This window comes from Ursus arctos, unplaced genomic scaffold (assembly GCF_023065955.2).
Source record: "Ursus arctos isolate Adak ecotype North America unplaced genomic scaffold, UrsArc2.0 scaffold_22, whole genome shotgun sequence".
In the NCBI taxonomy this organism is placed as follows: Eukaryota; Metazoa; Chordata; class Mammalia; order Carnivora; family Ursidae; genus Ursus; species Ursus arctos.
Window position 1 is genome coordinate 60,378,736 of NW_026622897.1, and position 21,449 is coordinate 60,400,184.

Below are 21,449 nucleotides of genomic sequence, written 5' to 3' on the forward strand. Positions count from 1 at the left end.
TCAGTGGGAGGTGACACCAGGCTTTCTTAGTGGGACTTCATTTCACAATCTAGTGCCTCTCATATATCCCAGGAACATTTCAACCTTCACCCTAATCCAGTCGTTTTTATAACTTTTTTTCCTTTTTCTTCCCCGATTTGCATAGATGGAATTCTGTGGGAGCACGCAAACACACACATACACACACACACACACACAATCCGTTTCTCCCCACTATCATAGCAGTTACAGTTAAGTTTCAAAATAAGTAAAAAATAAAGATTTTATTTATTTATTTGAGGACAGGAGCACCATCAGGGGAAGGGAGAGGGAGAAGCAGACTCCCTGCTGAGCAAAGAAGCCGATGCAGGACTCAATTCCAAGACCCTGGGATCATGACCTGAGCCAAAGGCTGATGCTTAACCGATGGAGCCGTCCAGGCGCCCCTACAGTCAAGCTTGATGAGACTTCATTTACTCTCTTTTCTTGCTCAGTGTCCAGTTTCTCTAGCCCTTTGCTGACAAGCTCTTCAAGAGTGTGGTGTGCCTTGGTCATCTTTGTGTTTCTAATGGTCCGCACGTTTGCCTGGTGCTCAGTAAATGTTTGTGGAATGAATTAATGAATAAATGTAATAAATGATAAACTTGGAGTAACAAACTGCAAATATGCAACTCCATTAAGTAGAGTAAGTTTTGCCTTGCAACAGTTCCCTGACTCGTCCCGCCATCCGAAAACTCTGACAGCGCCCCCGCCCCGAACCTTTTCGGTGACACCTCACTTGCAGCCCTTGCTTCTCGCTTGTTCCTGACGAGCCTTCTCAGGAACGGCGTACGTGTCCCACAGGCCAACACTCGTTGCCTTTCCCTGAAGGTCGCCTTGACAGCGGGTCTTAGTGAACTTTCCTACGAAGTCCGGACTGTTGAGAGTTATTCTCTGAATTGAAAATCTTGTTTAGAAAGGCGCTGTGAGGGAGTTGGCATATTGGGGGGGGGCATAACTGGCCATCCTGGGCATGTTACTCAAGAGCATACATCTGGAACCATAAACACATGATGGCAGGTGCTGACTCTGCCGTTCGCCACCTTTGTCATTTGACCTTTCTCGGACTAGTCACCTCTGTAAAACTGTAAGTGTGGTGTCCGTCGCAGGGGGTCCAGGCGCGGGCTGCACGAGGTGAGCTGTGCAGAGCTCTCAGGGTAGAGCAGGGTGCCGGAGTTCTCCACAGGCAGTAGTACTGCCCACGTGGACTCTGCTTTTCCAGCTGTCGCCCCTGTCTCCTGACTGAGGGTACAGGCACATTCACACGTAACACGCTTCTTAAAGGGGGGAGGGGCAAGGCAGAACAAAGAATGCCCTCTTTGGAGAGAAAAAAAAGAAGCCAATCAGATTCTAAGCAGGAGGTCATGAGGCTTCCTCATATAGTTTGCAAAGCAGGGGTAAGTAATAATCAACAAAATCACGAGATTTTTATGGTTTTTAAATAAAAATTTAAAATACGAGTGTAGCAATAATGAGCCCATGTAAGATTGAATCATGTAATGAGTCACTTCAATTTCTGACAAGCTTCTTAGTTCAAAGCCCTTAGATACTTCCTGTAATCAAAACCCATTTTCAAATTCACAGGAAGATATTATCTAATGATCCACCCAGTCTTTTCATGTTCTTAATTTGGGGTCAGTTTCAATGGCCTGTCTCACATCAGCTGTCGTTTTTGTGATCGAAATGTCACTTCACATTACAGTTTTCATTGAGACTGTTCTCATCCTTGGTTTCAATTCAATTTAATTCAAATGGGATCTGTATGTCTCAGGACAATTGAATTCATTTCAATTCCGCTCTGTTCCGATAAGATTGTAACCGCTACTTCCTATTGATGCCACTGAAGTTTCTGATGCCTTCCAAACCCCTGGCGCTGCCTGGGAGGTCACTGGTCAGATAGCAAGGATGCTGCTGCTTCTGCCCCCGGAGATGGGCCTGGTGCCAGCCCTGGAACCAGCTAGGCCAGCCTTCTGGCCACCAGTGGGCACCGCCATTGTGGTCTCTGCTGCTGGTACCACAGTCTCTACCACCCCGTCTCCCCACCAAAACTCTGCTGGGTCAGTGCTCTTCTCAACTATAGACAAATCTTTCCTCACACGTCGGTTTACAGAAATCTTGGCTGAGAAACAGCCCATTCGGTTATAAGAGTTGGAAAGGTGTTGTGATTTTCTTATTTTGTTCTCTTCAATTGAGTTTTTCCAGTCTTTCCCCTGACAAAAGACAGACAGAAGGGGTTGGGCCACAGCACAGTTCACCCATGCCACACTCAAAATTGCCCTTCTCCTGTAACAACGACTTTTTTTCATACCTGAATTGTATATCTGACTTGCCCTAGGAGAAGTTCATTTCCAAGAAGCTTCTCTTGCAAGACCCCTGGTAGAGATGACCCCATCATTCCACCAGACTTTGAAACTCCTTTATCCTGTCCTCTTGTGGGCTGGCAGACCAAATACATTCTGGGGTCTTTGTGGCACTGTCCAGAGTGGGAACACAAAGGATACTGGGACCAGCCAGGATCAGAGCCCAGAAAATAAACCCAGCCAAAGAAGAAGACTGGGCCCCTCCACAGTATTCCCAGGGACTGAGTTAGACTCCAGCTAATTGCAGACACAAGGACACTCACCAGGTAAGCAAAACCCAGCTATGGAGATCAAGTCAGAGCTGTGCTGTCATTTGGCCCCTGGCAGCATGGTCTCTGCTGATGGTAGCCCTGGGTGTGAAGACTGGTAAAAGATCGGCTAGGGTCACAGCCCAGGCGTCTAAGCAGGCTTCAGATAAGGCCATAACCCGCCAGATACAGAGCTGGCCCCTCAGGCTGGGTACTTGGGGAGGGCTCTACCCAGCGCAGTGTGAAGGGCCTGCTCAAATGGAAAGAAGGAACTAAGGTCAGAACAGGGCAGACTGAGGTTGTGCGTAGAGCTGAGGGGCAAATGAGGTACCCATGCAGGTCACGGGCCGGTGGAATCCAGAGAAATGGAATAATAAAGTTGGAAGCGAGAAGTGGGCTCTGGCACATGCTGCATGTTACTGGCCCAGACTAGGGTTTCGTAAAGCTCCTTCATCTGATTGAGAGTGCCTGGAAGACCAAGGCAGAAGCTCAAATGTATAGACTGGACTTACAGAGTGAATTTAGGAATGATAATAATTGCTGAAGCATAGACTTTGAAGGGAGAAGTCTTGAGTTCAAATTCCGGCTCTGACACTTAGTAACAGTGTGACTTAGGACAATTAATCTTTCTAGATCTTTGTGTCCTCCAGTAAAGAACCTCATAGGTTCTTTCTGGGGTCCTTTTAAGAATTTGTAAAGTTCATATCCTGGTGCCTGGCCCATAATAGGTATTCAAACACTGAAGGAATATGGTACCTGGCCTAGTTGGCTAATAGCAGCACAGCTCATTCTTTGGTGGGGCTAAGCCTGTTGACAGTTTGCCTTCCCAGACAAGGAGGACTCAGGGACTGGCAAGCTGGCCTGCAGATAGGGGTCTCACTGCTGAGAGAAGGGGCTCTGGGAAGATCCAGCCGGATGTGGGTGGTGGGTTGCAGGAGAGCCATTCATAGCATGCTCCAGGGCCGCAGCAGGTCTGGGAATGTTGTTTTGAATCTCAGTATAAGACAAATATCTGTTCACATTTTCCTTCTAGACTCAGAAAGGAACATTCCCTTTCCCACAGCCCCAGGCACAGTTCAGAGTGCGGGTTACAGTCAGACATGACAGCCTGTCTACATTGTACACTCTGGCCCTAAGTTAGAGCTTCACATGTGAACGTTTTACCTGGGAAATGCAGTTCATATCTTCCAGTGTCAGAATGTTTGTGGCTCTCCCATAGTGCGTGTGTGTGTGTGTGTGTGGTTATTGCTGTGTCTTTGGGAGTGACTCCGGTTTTCTCTCTCGGCCGGCGGCATTAATACCCTTAATCTGTGTTGCAACATGCCCTGAATTTAAATTAAATCAGCGCTGCACAGAGTGTGAAATGGGAGAGATCCTGCTGCTGAGTCTGGGCTCCACTGGAAGAGCCCGGCCTTCACAGCTTTTAGACCAGGAATGGACGCAGCACCACACAGACACCGCTCCCCCCAGCCTCATGTCTCCCCCTCTACTCCTAACACTGAGTCTGCCTGTTCCTCCAGCGGGCCGTGCGCCTCGCCTGCCTTTGTGCCTTTGTACGGGCTCTTTCCTCTGCCCAAAGTGGCCTTCCCTCCTTCTCTCTGGTGGACTCCCCTTCAGCCTAGATGGCCCAGCTTGACTTAACTTTCAGAGTCCTCCCTGTAGACCTCCTCAATCCCCTCGTCCTTCTTTGCTTCTGCGCCTTCCCTGCACACCTGCTCCTCGGCCCTCACCTTGTCACTTCTCCCCCTGCAAGCTCTGAAAGTGGGGTATATGTCTTACTCGTGGTTCCCCAGCATCTCGTGGATACTGTGTGTCCCCAGCATCTATCACAGTGCCTGGCCCTTGGTAGCTACACATTAAAAACATATGCACGCTTTCCATAGCGTTGTAATAGATCTCGAAATCCGGTTCTGAGGCCTCCGGCTTTGTTCTTTTTCGACATTGCTGTAGCTCTTCGCGGTCTTCCATGGTTTCATACAGATTTTAATATTATTCATTCTAGTTCCAGGAAGAATGTTATTGGTATTTTGATAGGGATTGCACTGAATCTGTAGATGGCTTTGGGTGGTGTGGACATTTTAACGATACGGGTTCTTCCAGTCCGTGCATATCGGAATATCTTCCCATCTGTTTGTGTTGTCTTCAATTTCTTTCATCAGTACTTTAGTTTTCAGAGTGCAGGTCTTTACCTCCTTGGTCATATTGATTCCTGGATCTTTTATTCTTTTTGGTGTAATTGTAATGGGGTTGTTTTCTTAATTTCTCTTTCTGCTACTTTGTTATTAGTGTATACAAATGCAACAGATTTTTCTATATTAATTTTGTATCTTACAACTTTACTGAATTCATTTATCAGTTCTAATAGTTTTTTGGTAGTCTTTAGAGTTTGTCATCTGCAAAGAGTGAAAGTTTTACTTTTTTCTTACAAATTTGGATTCCTTTTATATCTTTTTTGTCTGATTGCTACAGCTAGGACTTTCTTACTATGTTGAATGAAAGTGGTGAGAATGGACATTCTTCTTTCTAATCTTAGAGGCAAAGCTCTCTGTTTTGCACCACTGAGTATCATGTTAGTGGTGAGTTTGTCATATATGGCCTTTATTATGTGGAGGCATGTTCCCTCTAAGCCCCAAATGGTGTGGTGCTGACACAAAAATAGGTGCATAGATCAATGGAACAGAATGGAAGGCCCAGAAATAAACCCATGCTTATACGGTCACTTAATCTATGACAAAGGAGGCAAGAATGTACAATGGGGAAAATACAGTCACTTCAATAAATGGTGCTGGGAAAACTGGACAGCTACGTGCAAAAGAATGAAACTGGACCACTTTTTTACATCATACACAAAAATAAAATGAATTAAAGACCTAAATGTGAGACCTGAAACCATAAAACTTTTAGGAGAAAACATAGGCAGTGATTTCTTTGACATTGGCCTTAGCAACACTTTTCTAGATAGGTCTCCTCAGGCAAGAGAAACAAAAGCAAAAGTAAACTATTGGGACTACACCAAAGTAAAAAGTTTTTCAACAGCAAAGGAAACCATCAACAAAACAAGAGACAACCTATGGAATGGGAGAAGATGTTTACAAATGATTATCCAAAAAAAGGTTAATATGCAAAATATATAGAGAACTTCTATAACTCACCACCAAAACCCCCCCACAAATAATCCTATTACAAAACGAGTAGAGGACCTGAATAGACATTTTTCCAAAGAAGACATCCAGGTGGCCAGCAGACACATGAAAGGATGGTCAGTATCACTCACCATCAGGGAAATGCAAACAAAACCATAATGAGATACCATTACACCTGTCAGAATGGCTAGACCCCAAAACACAAGGAATAACAAGTGTCGGTGAGGGTGTGGAGAACAAGGAGCCCTCATGCACTGTCGGTGGGAATGCAAACTGATGCAGCTGCTGTGGAAGACAGTATGGCGGTTCCTTGAAAAATTAAAAATAGAAATGCCATATGATTCAGTAATTCCACTAAACTCCAAAGAAAATTTCAAAATTCCAAAGAAAAATGAAAACACTAATCTGAAAAGATAATATGCATCCCTGTGCTTTTTGCAGCATGACTTACAATAGCCAACATATGGAAGCAACTCAAGCGTGGTATAGGTGTGTATGAGTGTGTGTGTGTACACACACGTATACATAATGGAATCGTATTCGACCGCAAGAAAGAGTGAGATCTTGCCATTTGTGACAACGTGGAGGACCTAGAAAGCATTATGCAAAGTGCAATTAAGTCAGAAAGACAAAATATGATTTTACTAATATGTGGGATCTAAAAAACAGAACACATGAATAAACAAGTAAAAAAAAGACTCTTAAATACAGAGAACAAATTGGTGGTTGCCAGAAGGGAAGCAGTGGGGAGATGGGTGAAATAGATAAAGGGGATTAAGAGACGCAGACTTCCGGTTGTAGAATAAATAAGTCATGGAAGATGAAAAGTACAGCATAGGGAATATAGCCCATAATATTATAATAATGTTGTGTGGTTACCGGCGGTGACTACAGCGCATCCTCGTGAGCACCGAGTAATGTCTCGGATTGTGAATCAGTAAGTCGTACACCTAAAACTAATATAACACTGTATGCTAATTATACTCCAATTTAACAAAATAAGAAAATATATATGGATGAAAACCAAAGCATCCTTTTTGTTTCTTCTTCCTGCAGAAACGATGACTAGTGGCAAGAGGATCGTTTGTGCCAAGGACACAGTGGGACAACCACCTTACAAAGATCTTAAGTAACTTTTCCCACCCAACAACACCCGGACGACTCCAGTGACCAAATGCTGAGCTGTAACCACGGCAATAACTGGCCTCTTTCTGGATTCGGTTTGGTGAATATGAATGGTCTGGCCATCCTCCGGTGGCCTGAGGTGGTGTGCTACGGGGGCGGCACGACTGTCCTGGCCAAGAACCAAGATCAGACTGTGGTGTAGTGAGAATACTAAGAGTACCCTAGAGCACTAGGCTCTTAGTGATTCACGTGAGGCCCTTGGTGACGGGGTCGTAGCACCTGCCTGGCAGCGTCACTCTGACACCATGTCATCTGCTTGAATGCCCTGGAAGGACAGAATATTTAAAAATAAATCCAGGTGCTAAATAGGCAGGGGATCTCATCCACACTGGACTACCTTTGAGCTAATAACTGTCTTCAGAAAATAATTTTACCCCAAGAAGTGCTCCAGCTTTGCAAGGAATAGCCCCAGGAGGGTAAGAGGATAAGCAGGCTGTTCCCCTGGAGAAAATCTAGTGCAAGGAGGGCTGATTCACAGCAAATTCACTGCCCCCTCCCATGCACATGGCCAAGAGTACCAGTTGATCTTCACCCTCTCTTGTGCTAAACCCAGATTCTGAGGAGTCAGAATCCCGGACCATGTTTTCTAGGAGGCCAGCAGCCACTTCCTGGCAACCGGTGTCCACATTATAATGAAAGTTACTTGCCATCTCTGTTCTAGAGGCCTGCGTCTCAATGGCATAAGCATTCTGGAAGGCCCTTTTCCGGGCATAGTTGTCCCTTGGGGGAACAGCCGCAAGAACAGGTGTACCATTGTGTGAGATAAGTTGACGGAGAGGTAACACCACCGTCCCCCTGAGGAAGACACAACTTCTGGGGCTTCTTGGCCTTCGTGCTTTCTGGGGTATTCCCATATGCAACAGCCCAGAGGCATTAGCCTTGGGCAGCCACAGACAGACTTCCTTTCACTTCCAGACACATATATCACTTTCACAGCACTTGGGGAATGGAAATACCTACAAGAGTGAAGGTCAAGGGCTCTCCCCGGGTATTTCATTCATTACTCCGCTTCCTTTGTGACCACGTCAGCCAACCCACTGCCAGCTCTGCTCCTCATCCTCGTTGCTTCTGCCTCCATACAAATGAAACCAAAGGCCTTAGCGTACCTTGGGGTGGGGAAGAGGGGTTGACTGTTACCTAGTGGTCCTCTCTCTCCCATTATGGGTGCAGGGTACCCCAACCACACATTGCACCACTTCTCCCAGATACAATCCTAGGAAGCTCATTGTCTTCATTTGAATTAACGTTTCGCTGTGGGACTACCTGGGCAGAAGCAGGATCATTGCATGACTGCAGAAAGTTCTTATTGCCGCAGCTCCCTGGTGCAAGACACCCGACACTGATCTCACATCTAAAAAGGAAAGAGGCCTTTGGTTGTGTGAGGCAGTGTTACTACACTCCAGCTTCACGCGTTTCCCAGCCTGCCCTAGTCCATTTCCATCTCTGATTGGCTTTCAACCGCCGGGATCCAAAGAGAAGCCAAGGTTCTGCCTGCGTCTGATGATGTGAGAAGAATTCAACTTTCCTTGCCCAAAGTTCCACCCTGCCTATTCCTCCCCAGTCAGACATCCTCCACCATGCCAGTGCTTCGAACCAAAGCATGAAGGACATGTGCCAGCAGGACAGCCAGCAGAAATACTCTCTAGAGCCAGGCAGATGAGCCCAGAAGAATGGTCCCAGAGAAACCAGACTGGCCCCGATAGATAGCAGGCAGCCATCCCAATGAACTGGGACATGTCCTTGGCACTGAGAGCCTGGGTAGGAGATCCTGGGGTAGCTGTGCCTACTGTACCCCCCACCCACCCCCCAAAGATCTTCCTGCCCAGAGAGCTAGGAGCCCTGGGTACTACTGAGTATGTTACTGGTTTGTTGGTATGAAATGCGAGCTAGCTTTGTAGGGGCCAACAGGCAAAGAAGCCTGTCCACATGGCAGGCAGGTGGCTTTGTGTCTAGAAAGCTTTGCCTAGGCAGTCCAGCTGTGGCCAGAGGCTGTTTTTGAATTTCAACTCCCTGAGCCCATCTGCAACTCTGCCTCTGTTCTCTTGCATTCTGTTTGGTTTCCCTTTAGTTTCCTAGTAAATGTTCCTTTTGAAAAATTCCAACCTTGTCTCATTGAACTTGGGGGGAAGGGGGTTCACCAAGGTCTTTCCCAGGATAGAGAAGGAAATTAATATGCCTTGAAAAAAAATGGAAATGGCAGTGAGAGGGTCAGATCTTAGGAACAGACCTCGCGGGGAGCTGGTGCCAAGAGATGGGAGAGGCCAAGTGACCCCCCACCCGGCACGGATTCTCAGCCCTTTCCTCTGGCTGCCTTTGTCTTCAGGCTGCTCTGTGGTGGGCGCGCAGCTGCCAAAGCATCTCCCCACCGGTGCACTGGGCACATTCAGTGGGTGACGGGATGTCCAGGAAGTACACTGCTGCGTGACCAGAGGGGGCATGAGGGAGGGAGGGGTAGGAGTGGTTTCTATAGTGTGGCTTCTAGAGTTTTCAAAATGCTCCAGCGATCACGACTCTAAATGGAATGACTAAGTCTTCATGACCATCAATAGAACTAAATTTCAGATGAAAAGAAGAAAGTCTTGCATGTTCTCCTACTTAAGCCAAGGAGACTGACAAAAGATAGACATGGCAAGCTGTCTTCGTGGCCATCCTGTCCTGCACTGGTGGCTGTTGGAGTTATCTGTCGCTGCGTAACAGCACTCAAAGCTGACCGGGTCAGAGGGAAAGTTAGTATCCTTCACGGTTATGGGGGTTGGCTGGACTTAGGTGATTGCTCTCTCTTGGAGTCTCGGGGCTGCTTTCAGATGGCAGCTAAGGCTGCATCTGAATGCCTGACGGTGGAATATTCCTGATGGGTTCATCACTCACACGCCCGGCTCCTTCTCTGGGACGACTGGTTGGGCATCTCTCCCCACATGATTAGCTTGCGCTTCCTCACACCAGGAGGTCTCGAGGTGGTCAGACTGTTGGCACAGCACTGGCTTGCCCCAGAGCTAACATTGCAGCTGGTCCCAGTAGATGCTGCACCGTTCTTCTCAATAACCTAGCAAGTAACACAGAGTCATCCCTGCCACACACTACTGGTCAAGAGCAAGTCGTCTCATCGGGCCAGCCCAGACCTGGGGGAAGGGATTATATGAGAATGGACTATGAGCAGGTGTGGCTCACTAGGGCTACTTTGGAAATAGCAGGGAGGGGGAGGGCACATGGAGTCAGAGGGCTTCCTGGATAGCTGTCACTTTAAAAGCACATGATGGGTAGTAAGGAGGGCACGTATTGCATGGTGCACTGGGTGTTACATGCAAGTAATGAATCATGGAACTTTACATCAGAAACCAGGGATGTACTGTATGGTGACTAACATAATATAATAAAAAAAACCATTAAAAAACAAAAAAGCACATGCAATGCTTAACATGTGCAAGGGTTTGGTGAGCGAGGCAATAAAAAGGGGCAGAGGGGGAAGGGCTATCCGTAGACACTAAAACAGAGCAAAATCTAAAGAGAAGCCATGGTTATCACTGATACAGAACTTATAACGTCCCAAGAAACTCAGGAAAAATGTGATTATCGTCATTCTACGGAAAGCTCAAAAGCTTACGTTGGATGCTTTTCTCTCCGTTCATCTCTAGGCCAAAGGGACACGGGCCACAAAGGCTGTCCCCTTATGTCATTGCTAAACTCCATCATAGGATAGATTTCTTTATGAAGGCTGGGTGAGCACTGCCAGACAGTTAAAGTGTATTTATCAGCAAGAAGGTTATTGATCATAAACCCACTGCATCTTTTAGTTTACAACACATGGTATTGCTTTTTCTTTACTTTTTGAAAATTCAACTGTTACTCCAAACAGTAAAGGTAGTAAAAAAAAATTTTTTTTTAATTCTTGGCTCAATACCAAACTTACTGTAGCTATTAGTCCGGTAATTATCAGTTGCATTAAAGCTATTTCCAAGCCAGCATCTGACAGGTAATACTAATAGTCTTTCCTATCAAGTGAACATCATCTCAACCAAGACACTGATTTTAGCACGATTTAGATAAAATTCCCTTTGCATGGCTGTAGTATCCAGATGTGAATTTATCAAAGAAAGGCAGTTTTTCTAATTTACCAAACTCAGAGCTGTCAGAGAATAATAAATACCTGAAGATACTTATGTTCAGGGCTTCACAGATGAGCTCGTGGGCTACGTAAACTGGTAAATAAACCTTCCTGAAGCAAGTGGGTTGTTTTTTTTAAAAGATATCTGTTTATTTATTTGAGGGAGAGAGCAAGAGTGGGGCGTGAGGGAGGGGCGGAGGGAGAGGGAGAAGCAGACTCCCCGCTGAGCAGGGAGCCCAATGCCGGACTGGATCCCAGGACTCCGGGATTATGGCCTGAGCCGAAGGCAGCCGCTTCGCCAACTGAGCCCCCCAGGCGCCCCAGAAACAAGTTTTTTATCTTCATTTTAAAAAAGTAATGATTTTTAAAATGTCTTTCCCCCTCAGTTTTTAGAACCAAATTAAAGATTTTAAATATAAGAAAAAGTTTCCAACAATCATTACTTTAAAAGTGTGCTAGAAAGTGCAAGCAAGAGAAGAACCCAGTGCAGAAAAGCAATGCTGTAAACTGTTCATTTCTTAAAGAAAAACGAATGCACCAGCCCTGTCTTCTTGTCCACCAGCTCACGCTGGAGCTCTGCCAAGGACTCAGTGGGCCTGCTGGCTCCAGCAGTGTTCATGAACTTTCTAAACCAAGCAGCAAATCCGCATTATGGTGAACATTATGGGTATTATTTTTCAGTTACGGTCAGTGTTATCTGGACCTAAAGAGCAAATACAAAAATGTTTTATTGAGAATAAGACGCAGACAGCCCTGGGCCAAGCCCCATGGAGAGAACGGTATGTTTTGGCTCCTATTTAAAAACGAGGAGGAGCTGCTGTATGCTACTTTTCAAATTAAAACTCTGGGGTTGAAAGTACTTCGACCAAAGTAAATATTTTTCCAAAATACATATTGGTTTTGTCTTGCTCTCTGTGAAGTTAAGTGAAACCCTATCTTGAAAAGTACTGGTAGGTTTTGAAAAAATTGTATTTGTTTGAGTAGAAGGAACCAGAAGACGTGTAAACGTGGCCTTCCAACGTTTCCCACACTTGAAAGTCACGTCGAGGTCCTGCTGGTCTTGCAGGGTTGGCCAAAGGAAGCTGCCCGGGCGGATCCCTGGCCCGAATCGGGCTCTTAACACCTGCTGGCCCTGCCTCCGCGAGTCCTGCCGGGTGAGCCTCAGGCCTTGCGGTAGCAGTCCACTTAGCAGCTTTTCCAAAACCTCTGCGGCTTCTGGGGGGATAATGCCATTTGGGCAGCAACTGCCACTTGGTTTTGGTTCTCCCCAATCTGACAGATGGCCCTTTTGTCCCCAGAAATGCAAAGCAAGGAAGAGTGGACCATGTCACCAAACGGAATAACAAGGACAGCCACTCTGTGTGTGTGTGTGTGTCTGTGTGTGTGTGTGAGTGAGTGTGCAGGGAGTGGGGGTACACACCCTCTAGAGCCAGCCCAAGTGCAGTGTTCTCAATTTCATTCTACATTTTAAAGCTTATCGATTTTGGATGTTTAAAGGGAATAAACATGGAATTTCAAAAAATGTAAGCAATGGACTTAAAAGAAATCCAAGGGCTATATCCGTGACTTTAAAGAGTCCCGCAAAACCAGAAAACTTAGGTAAATCGTTCAAGCATTTATTAGATCTGATAGGCCGGATACTGACATTTGGCCGAATGGCTCTACTGTGTCATTTCCCTGCCCATGGAGACATAGCTGCCACAGGCGCCTTCTAAGGACTCTTCCTGTGCGTGAAGCTTCAGCGGGACCCACGGCCCCTCTTGGGCCCTTTCTGGTTCGGAAGAAGCCAGAGGCGGCTTGGGCAGGCTCAGGAAACCTCAGCATGCTCCTTATGTCTCCTCATGTTTCCACGAGGAGGGTGGGTCCTCGTGGAGGAAGGCGTTTGTATAAATGAGGGAAGAACTCATGACCTTCTTTGCTCCAGGGGACGATGTAAAATGACTAGTTTGGGAAAGGCGGATTTCAGGCTTGAAGCTGTAATTATGAGGGGGTTAAGGACGAGGAAGAAAGGTTAACTAAACTTTTACCCGCCACCTGAAACTATTCTAGTGCGTGATCTCACCGCTTGGGTTCTTACTGTAAAACATTTGCCTTTTTCTGGTGGACAGAAGCAGTGGTTAGAGACCAGCTGGCCCTGTAAGATGCAGACGGATCTCAAGTCCGTTACCTCCCAGCAGAGCGCTGGTTGGAGACGGCCCTGCCCTGGGGTGGGGCTGCGGATCCACCCCGTCCCTGACCAGCACTAACCGCCAGGCCTCACCTTCCCCCTGTAGCCCCGGTCCTCAAGGATTCTTGCCCAGACCCTTCCAGGGACCGAATGGTGCACCCCGATTAGACGTACCTGAGAGAGGAAGCGTAGTGCCCTGGTGGGTGTACTTGGCTCCCACTCTTCTGGGCTTAAGAGGACTTTGGCAACCCCCGAAGAGCTCAAGTGCACTGTAGAAACGAGACACGGGGCTTTCCGCCTTGACCCAGCCTCTCACGGATTTTTACTTGGCGGTGCTCGGGATCCTGCTGTACGTGTGCTCACACGCACAGGCACACATACAGGGATTGTGCAGGAGCGTTCAGAAGAGGCTGGTACAGAGCTTCCTGCCCTTCCTAGGCAGAAGAAAATGACTGAGGAGAACATGAGCCCAGGCAGAGCTGGGAGACTTGACCTTGACATCTCTGCAGCAAGGGGCTCTCTGGGTCTTTGAGAAATGACTGCATGGAAATACCAGAGCTAAGGCAAGGATCGTGAGTGCACTCGCCCCCTAGCACAAGCAGCCCAGTTCTCTCAGAGCCTCTTATCTCCTTAGACACCCCTGACCCTCGGTCATGGCAGCTCTCTGCTCTCCTTTTATGCAAGAGTCTTCATGACACTCCCCTCCATAAGCCAGTCTTCAGCCACAAAAAGCATCACTATGGATGACGTCACGTCTCAAGGGCCACGATACGTGGGTTCAAGAAAGGATCAGAGCCTGCAGCATCACGTGTAGGGTTTGTCAGGGCCTACCATTTCTGGGGAAAGATCGCCGTTCATGTGGACCCCTTGCACAATGCGGGGGTAAGGGCACTGTCACCCCCACACAGTCGAAACCCACATATAACTTTCGACTCCCCCCGATTGTAACTACTAGTAGCCTACTGTTGACAAGCCTGACCAATAACATAAGTAGTTGATTAATATACTTTGAATGTTACATGTGTCCTATACTTTATTCTTATAATGAAGTAAACCAGAGAAAAGAAAATGTTATCAGGAAAATCATAAGGAAGAGAAAATACATCTTTCGTACTGCAGTGTAAAAAGCCCACGTATAAGTGGACCCACCCAGCTGCTGTTGTTCAAGGATCAGCTTCTTCTCACATGAGAAGTTTTGGGGCGACGTGTTCTCTGCTCTTCACCCGTGGTCTGTGTGTCTCTGAGGAACTGACTGGAAACGTAGCCGGGGTGGGGCCTGTGCGGTCCTAGCCTCCTATTGCCCAGAAACCCAAGTGCACCTAACTCTGAGGGAGGGTTTTCTCTGTGTTCTCTGAGGGTGGGCTCTCTCCCCACCCCTCCCCTTGTTTCTCACTGGGTCTTCATTTGTAACAAGTGATCTGAAAGGAATTTGACTTGAGAATTACCTAAATCCCTTTTAATGATCAGTGATGTCCAGTGCGGACCCTAACACCAGGACTGGCACTCCAGGCAGAGGAAATTCCTTTTTCTTTCTTTTTTTTTTTTTTTTAAAGATTTCATTTATTTATTTAAGACACGGGTTGGGGGGGAGAGAGAGAGAAAATGAGCACGGGGAGGGGCAGAAGCAGGCTCCCCACTGAGCACGGAGCCCCTTGCAGGGCTCGATCCCAGGACCCTGGGATCGTGATCTGAACTGAAGGCAGAGGCTTAACCGACTGAGCCACTCAGGCGCCTCCCCACTTTGGCTTCAATCCTCGTACAGATTCTCTCCATATACCCCCGAGAACTCGTCGTAGTCCTGTGAGTAAGCCGGGGGAGGAAGAGGGCAGCAGCCAAGAGTTCCCCAGAAGGGCTTCTTGATGAAGAAGCTGGTGTTAGATGAAGAGGGAAAGACAGTCCGGGAGTGGGACCTCAGTCAGGGGCAGGAAAGAGGGAGAAGGCGGAGCGGCCTCTTTCCCTGGCCCCCTTCCTCAAGCAACAGCCTATAGTCCCTCGCCTCAGGCTGTGATACAAATCTTTATCCCGGGAAGCTCACGGATTTGTCCACAGCCCCTGCGGCTCAGCCCTGTGCTCCCGAGACTTCAAGACAGAGGTTTCTGGGGGGAAGGGGTACGAAGAGCAGGAAGGTCTCTCCTCCAGACCGCAGAGCCCACGCCAGCCACCGCTGCCTGCCCCCTGAGCCCACGTGGGACTGGTCTGAGATGCGGATTCCCAGGGCCTGAGGCGCTCCTGACTGCAGAACGTTTTTGAATATAAAGCCACTCAGTCCCTTCTGTCGATTCAGTCAAATCTGGTTGAGAATATCTATCACATTTACTGGGGGAAGGTGGGGAGGAGGAAGAAAAGAGAGAAAGCGTATGGGCACTTTCTGTAGAGCGAATATGTTCCCCTTGAAAGATAAAAAGGAAAAAGGACTTCCATCTTAGCCATAGTAAGGTAGCTGCCTCAAAAGTGTCTGCCCTCTAGTGGCTCAAGCCTCAAAGAAATCTTTCGCACCAAACTGACTGCGCTTAGGCCTGGAACACTCACAGGGACCAGCCAAGCAGGTACTTCGTGGTGGCAAATGTAATCCCTCAGTGTTAGGTCCTAGGGCTCTGTCCCCAGCGGGCTGAATGTTCGCAGGTCCTGGAGGCCTCACTTCCTTGGGGACCTGTGCTGCAGAGACCAAGGGTAAGCTCTATGCCGGAGAAGACACGGAGCCCGGGTAAGACCCGGCTCTCCCACACACGCTGACCAGCCCTGGCCCTGGGGCCTGCTCAGTCAGGAGGCAACATGACGTCATCTCCTGGCCGGCAAGTCTTCTGCAGCTGCACCCACAGCTCTCACGCCACCAGAGGCACTAGTCACGTCCCATCCCCATCACTGGTGCTCACTAATCGGTCCCCTCCCTGCAGTCCATCCATCCCCCACTCCCAAGACCTCCCCAAGCTGAAGGAATGTCGGCAAGTCTTCAGGACTCTTGGCAAAGATGTGGTACCAGGTGCTCAAAGAACAGACTCTCTAAATAGGCCCCCTGAGCCCAACCAGCTACACCTGGCGTTCGACTGGTGCCAGCGAGGAGCAGACATTTGGCCTCCAGGGAGAACCCCTTCAGAGCAGACTGCCCGGGGGGGTTTCAAAAGCCAAACCAGAGTGATCGCCAAGAGAGGCCTTGGAAGTTCTCGGGACTCTGGTGCATATGGTTTAAATAAATCAAGGGGATGTAACGTAAAGGATAGGGAATATAATCAATATTTTTGTAATAACTCTGTGTGGGGACAGGTGGTGATCAGAGTTATCATGGGGATCAATTCATAGCGTATAAAAATATCAAATTCGGGGGCACCTGGGTGGCTCAGTCGGTTAAGTGCCTTCAGCTCAGGTCATGATCCCGGGGTCCTGGGCTTGAGTCCCGCCTCGGGCTCCTTGCTGAGTGGGGAGCCTGCTTCTCCGTCTCCCTCTGCCTACCACTCCCCTGCTCGTGCTCTCTCTCTGTCAAATAAATAGATAAAATCTTTAAAATCAAATCCCTGTGATACACACCTGAAACTAATAGGACATCGTATGTCAATTATACTTCTATTAAAAAATAGCCACCAGTACAACAGTGACAAAGAGCCAGGCTTGAGTATTCCAGCAAAGGAACGCTGGGCGGCCCCTCTCTCATCCAGGGGCTGCGCCAGGCAGGGCCAGCCTCTCCGCTTTGGGCCACTTGAGAGGATTCTGGCCAGAAAGCATTTCCAGGAAGGCATGGAGGAGTTGGGGCTGGAAGTCCAAAACCAAGAAGACTGCTCTGAGTAGAGTCAGGCCAAGAGAGTGGGAGGGGAGGGTAAGGAGGCTGAATGGGGGTGAAGGGGGTGTCTCAGGAACTTCTTGCTCATGTCAAATGCTGTCCATCACTGACAAATGGCAAGGCCGGTGACACAGCAAAGGCCGTGTGGGGACAGAAAGCAACGAAAGGTATATCTGACAATGATTGGAGATTCCACAAGCATTATCTATGACTTCCATTTTTTGTTATCTTTATGAGCTGTTCTGGGGGGTTCTGTCCTGACTCCCTACATTCTAACATAAATCTCTAAAGATTTTTAAATGATTCCTCAAATATCTCATTATCCACTAGAAACATACCAACTTGCTTCAGTAACCTCTTACCCCGGCATTCTCAGTCAGAAACTCTTCTTAATGTCTAATTTAATTCCCTTCTATAATATGTCTCTCTCTCTTTTTTTTTTTTTTAGAGAGGGAGAGAGGGGGTGAGGGGCAGAGGGAGAGGGAGAACCTTAAGCAGGCTCCACACCCAGCACAGAGCCTGACCCGAAGATGGATCTCACGACCCTGAGGTCATGACCTGAGCCGCAATCAAAGTCAGATGCTTAACCAGCTGAGCCACCCAGGTGCCCCTAGTACGTCTCTTTTTTAAATCCCACCCTGAAACTGCATTTAGTCCTTATGAAATTCCACAGACCACTCCCTATTGCTTCACTCCCACCTCCTTCCTTTCCATGTAATCCAAAGATATGAAAAGATGAAAGTAGCAAATTAGGAAGAAAATAAATCTATCCAGGGGAAAATGGCAGGAATTAGGAAAGGAAGTATGAGGCGCCTGAATGGCTCGGTCGGTTAAGCGTCCGACTCTTGGTTTCCACTCTGGTCATGATCTCAGGGTCCTGGGATCTAGCCTTCATCTGGCTCCGTGCTCAGCTCGCAAGGTCTACTTTTTCCTCTTCCTCCCCCTGCTCACACGTTCAGGCTCTTTCTCTCAAATAAATAAAATCTTAAAAAAAAAAAAAAAGGCTGTTTCAAGTCCCCTACCCACTTGCCATTTATATACAAACAACTGTGAGCCTCACAATGGATCTTCAGTACTGAAAAGTACTTTTTTTTTTTTAAACAATTTGGTGTGTCCCCCCGCTTCTTCATTCAGTGCCCCTCCTCTTAGGTTTTGAGGTTTGATTATCCCTGCAAAGTCCTCCCCATCACGTCCACAGTACTTCATAGCTTGTAAATCCGACACTTCTGAGAGCTGGGTCTTCATAGGTATGTGGCACATGTTGAACCACGGTGAAATTATCTCACATCTGTCCAGTTTGCTAAGGCGTAGAAAGCACTGAGGCCTTCAAAATAATATAAGATTGAGGTCCATGCTAAAACCCATTCATTAGGTGAGCTTCTGTAACGGAGCTGAGGTCTCACGTCGTCCATGCGAAATTCGAAGTGTCTTTCAAAGAGGCTGTCAGGCGATAGGACCAGGCTACAAGGTGGGCACAAGCATATTTAGACAAGGGACCAGTTCTGGAGGAAAAGGAGGCCCAGAAGAAGAGCAAACGTGTCCGTCTTTCAGGAATTAGTCTAGGCAAGGATGTGTGTCCAGACAAGGCTCTAAGAGCTGAGTGGGAGACATATGGCAAAATTGGGTCCAAAAGAGGCAGAAATTGGGTCCAAAAGAGGCATGGTCAGTTCTGAGAGGCAGCCTTGCTAGTCAGAGCTCAAGGGCTGTCTGCGTGCCTACCTGCCCACTGGGAATGTACCTCACACTTACCCTATTCCTTTGCTGACATTTTACTCATGCTAGGATCTTAATTTAGACATAACTTACTTGCAAAGCCTTCCCTGAGCCTGGGAAATTTAGACTCAATGGAGGAGGAATTGGCAGACAGTCCGTCCTCCTAAGCAGGGAGGAGGTTTGCCAATTGGCTCCATCGTCCTGGCTGCAGTGTGGATGATAGACCAGAAGGGGTCAGAATGGAGGCTTCTGTAGGCAATGCCGAACCCAGCCTCAAACTGGACTCCTCCCTCTAGTGGACTTGAGGCACTGATGAAAATTCTGTGTGGACTATCAATGACTGAGTAATGGCGCTGGGAAATGGTCACAGTTAGGCTCCCTAGCAGACAGGGAACTGAAGCCAACTTGCATGCAAGACCTTTCTGGAGGTGTGCTCAGTGGACAATACTGTGGGGAATGAACGGTGCATCATAATTATGCATCCGTGTGCTTGTCTCCCCCCCAGACTCCATCCTCTGTTGGAGCAAGGAATGTGTCTGCTGTGTCTGTCATTGTATCTCTAGAGCTTAGTCCAGTGACTGGAACATAACAGGCACCCCCCAAATATTTGTTAAATAAATGAATTAGAAGTAGTAAATAAGAAAGCCCTAAGTAGGGGTGCCTGGGTGGCTCAGTCGTTAAGCGTCTGCCTTTGGCTCAGGGAGTGATCCCGGCGTCATGGGATCGAGCCCCACATCAGGCTCCTCCACTATGAGCCTGCTTCTTCCTCTCCCACTCCCCCTGCTTGTGTTCCCTCTCTCACTGGCTGTCTCTATCTCTGTCGAATAAATAAATAAAATCTTAAAAAAAAAAAAAAAGCCCTAAGGAGGTAGCAATAAAAAGATAGAAGAGGGCATTTATGATATATATTTAGGAAAATTAATAGGTCTTGGTGACTGATTAATTGACTAATTAAACACAAGAAAAAGAGTGAGGAAGAGTCGAGAATAACTGCTACATTTCTGCATTTACATGTAGACAGAAGATAGTGCTATTTGGGGAGAGAGAAAATGCAGAAGGAAGTCTAAGTTTGAATAGAAAGAGACACAGCTCAAGTTAAAGACATCCCTTCTATATCCAAGTGCAAATGTCCAGTAGGCAGGTGAAAATGGGATTTGGAGCTCAAGCAGCCCAGGATATTCCTTTTCAATTTACTTCTGCCAAGAACATCCCGTAGACCCCCACTGGAATCTCTTTCCGTTTCGTCGCCATGTTGCCCCCTTCTGCAACTCAGCGGGGGCTTATCTTAGGTTGTTGGGCTGCCATAACAACAGGAATTTATTTCTCAGAACTAGGGGCCAGAGTTCAAAGATCAAGGTGTCAACAAGTTCAGTTTCCTCTGAGGAGTCTTTGCTTGGCTCGCAGATGTCTCCTTCCTCCCGTGCCCTTACACGGCGCTTGCTCGGCGCACACTGCACCCCTGGGGTGTCTCTGTGTACCCAAATTTCCTCCTTTTATAAGGTCACCAGTCAGATTAGATTAGGGCCCACTCTAATGGCCTCGTTGTACCTTAATTTCCTTTTTAAAGGCCTTATCTCCAAATACAGTCACATTCTGAGGTGCTGTGGGTTAGGACTTCAAAATCAGAATTTTGCAGATGGACGCAGTTCAGCCCACGAAAGGTCTGTATTTCTTCTCCTCCTCCTTCCGCAGCTCTGCCTTAGAGGCAGCCAGCCCACACCCCTCCATCAGAGAGCACCAATGTCCAGGGGAGCCTTCCCCTCAAATTTCCAAGATTCGGTCTTCAACATGTTATGGAGACAGATGGAAGAGGGGATTATTCTGCCAGGAATGTGGGTGAGGAGGTGGTAGGGAGACTTGTAGGGTAAGTAAGAGTCCACTGGTTACAAAAGGGAGAAACGTTCTAGGCTAAGCGAAGATGCCACGATGTTAAACTTCAGAGGGAGTCTGGGGACACTTAGATGTGGCGGTTTGGAGGTTGAATGTGGGGGATGGTAAGAGCTGAAGCAAGAGGGGTTGGCCGAGGTCACGTTTTAAAGCTCTTTCCTGTTGGCATAAAATCAGCCAATGCTTTACGTGAAGAGACATGGACAGGGAATTAGAGGGCTGCTCTGATCCCTCAGGCAGGAAACAATGCAATTACTTCTAAAAGGCTGGAAGGTTGGAGGATGTTGTTGAGGCAAAGAGCTGGTGGGGGTGGGGGCCAGAGTGGGGAATAAAATACAAAGGGGAAAATATGGGGGAAAGGAAAGGAGAAGGAAAACACGGGAAGCATCTTGGTCCGATCTAAATACTGAATTCTAGTACCAGAGGGTATTCTGTCTAGTTAGTTCTTCCTCCTCCGGGAGGCAGAGTCCCCGAGGTGGCGAGCACTTCTCTGTGACATGGAGGATAGAGGGAGCAGAGGAGTCTCTAGAAATCAGGGAGTCGTGACATACAGAGGCACAGCCGCACAAGGGCCACCTGTGATGAAAGTGGCAAAGAATTCCAAGAGGAGCTGGGAAGCTGGATGAGATCAGCCTCAGCGGAGGGACTGGGCTGGGCACGGACTGGTCTGGTTCTGACTGGTCATCTAGGGCTGTCAACTCAGGATGGGGACCTACAGATCAAGACTAGTGACCTAGATCCAGCCACACTGAGGACACAGTGGTGGCTGTCAAGAGCTTAAGTTTCCTCTCTCAGGATACAGGGGCAGAAAAGCACAAGGGTCAGACACTTGCAGAGGAGAAAAGCAGGCTGTC

The 21,449-nt window shown here is 47.8% G+C and overlaps 1 protein-coding gene across 1 annotated transcript in view; it reads left to right on the plus strand.

The window, feature by feature from the left end:
* SYT9 (synaptotagmin 9) overlaps nucleotides 1-9,051 on the plus strand; it is a 185,406-nt gene extending 176,355 nt beyond the window's left edge. The window contains exon 7 of the mRNA XM_057316935.1: nucleotides 6,826-9,051. Coding sequence (XP_057172918.1) covers nucleotides 6,826-6,834 — 9 coding nt within the window. The 3' untranslated portion in view covers nucleotides 6,835-9,051. The remainder of the gene's footprint in view (nucleotides 1-6,825) is intronic.
* The last annotated feature ends 12,398 nt before the right edge of the window (nucleotides 9,052-21,449 follow it).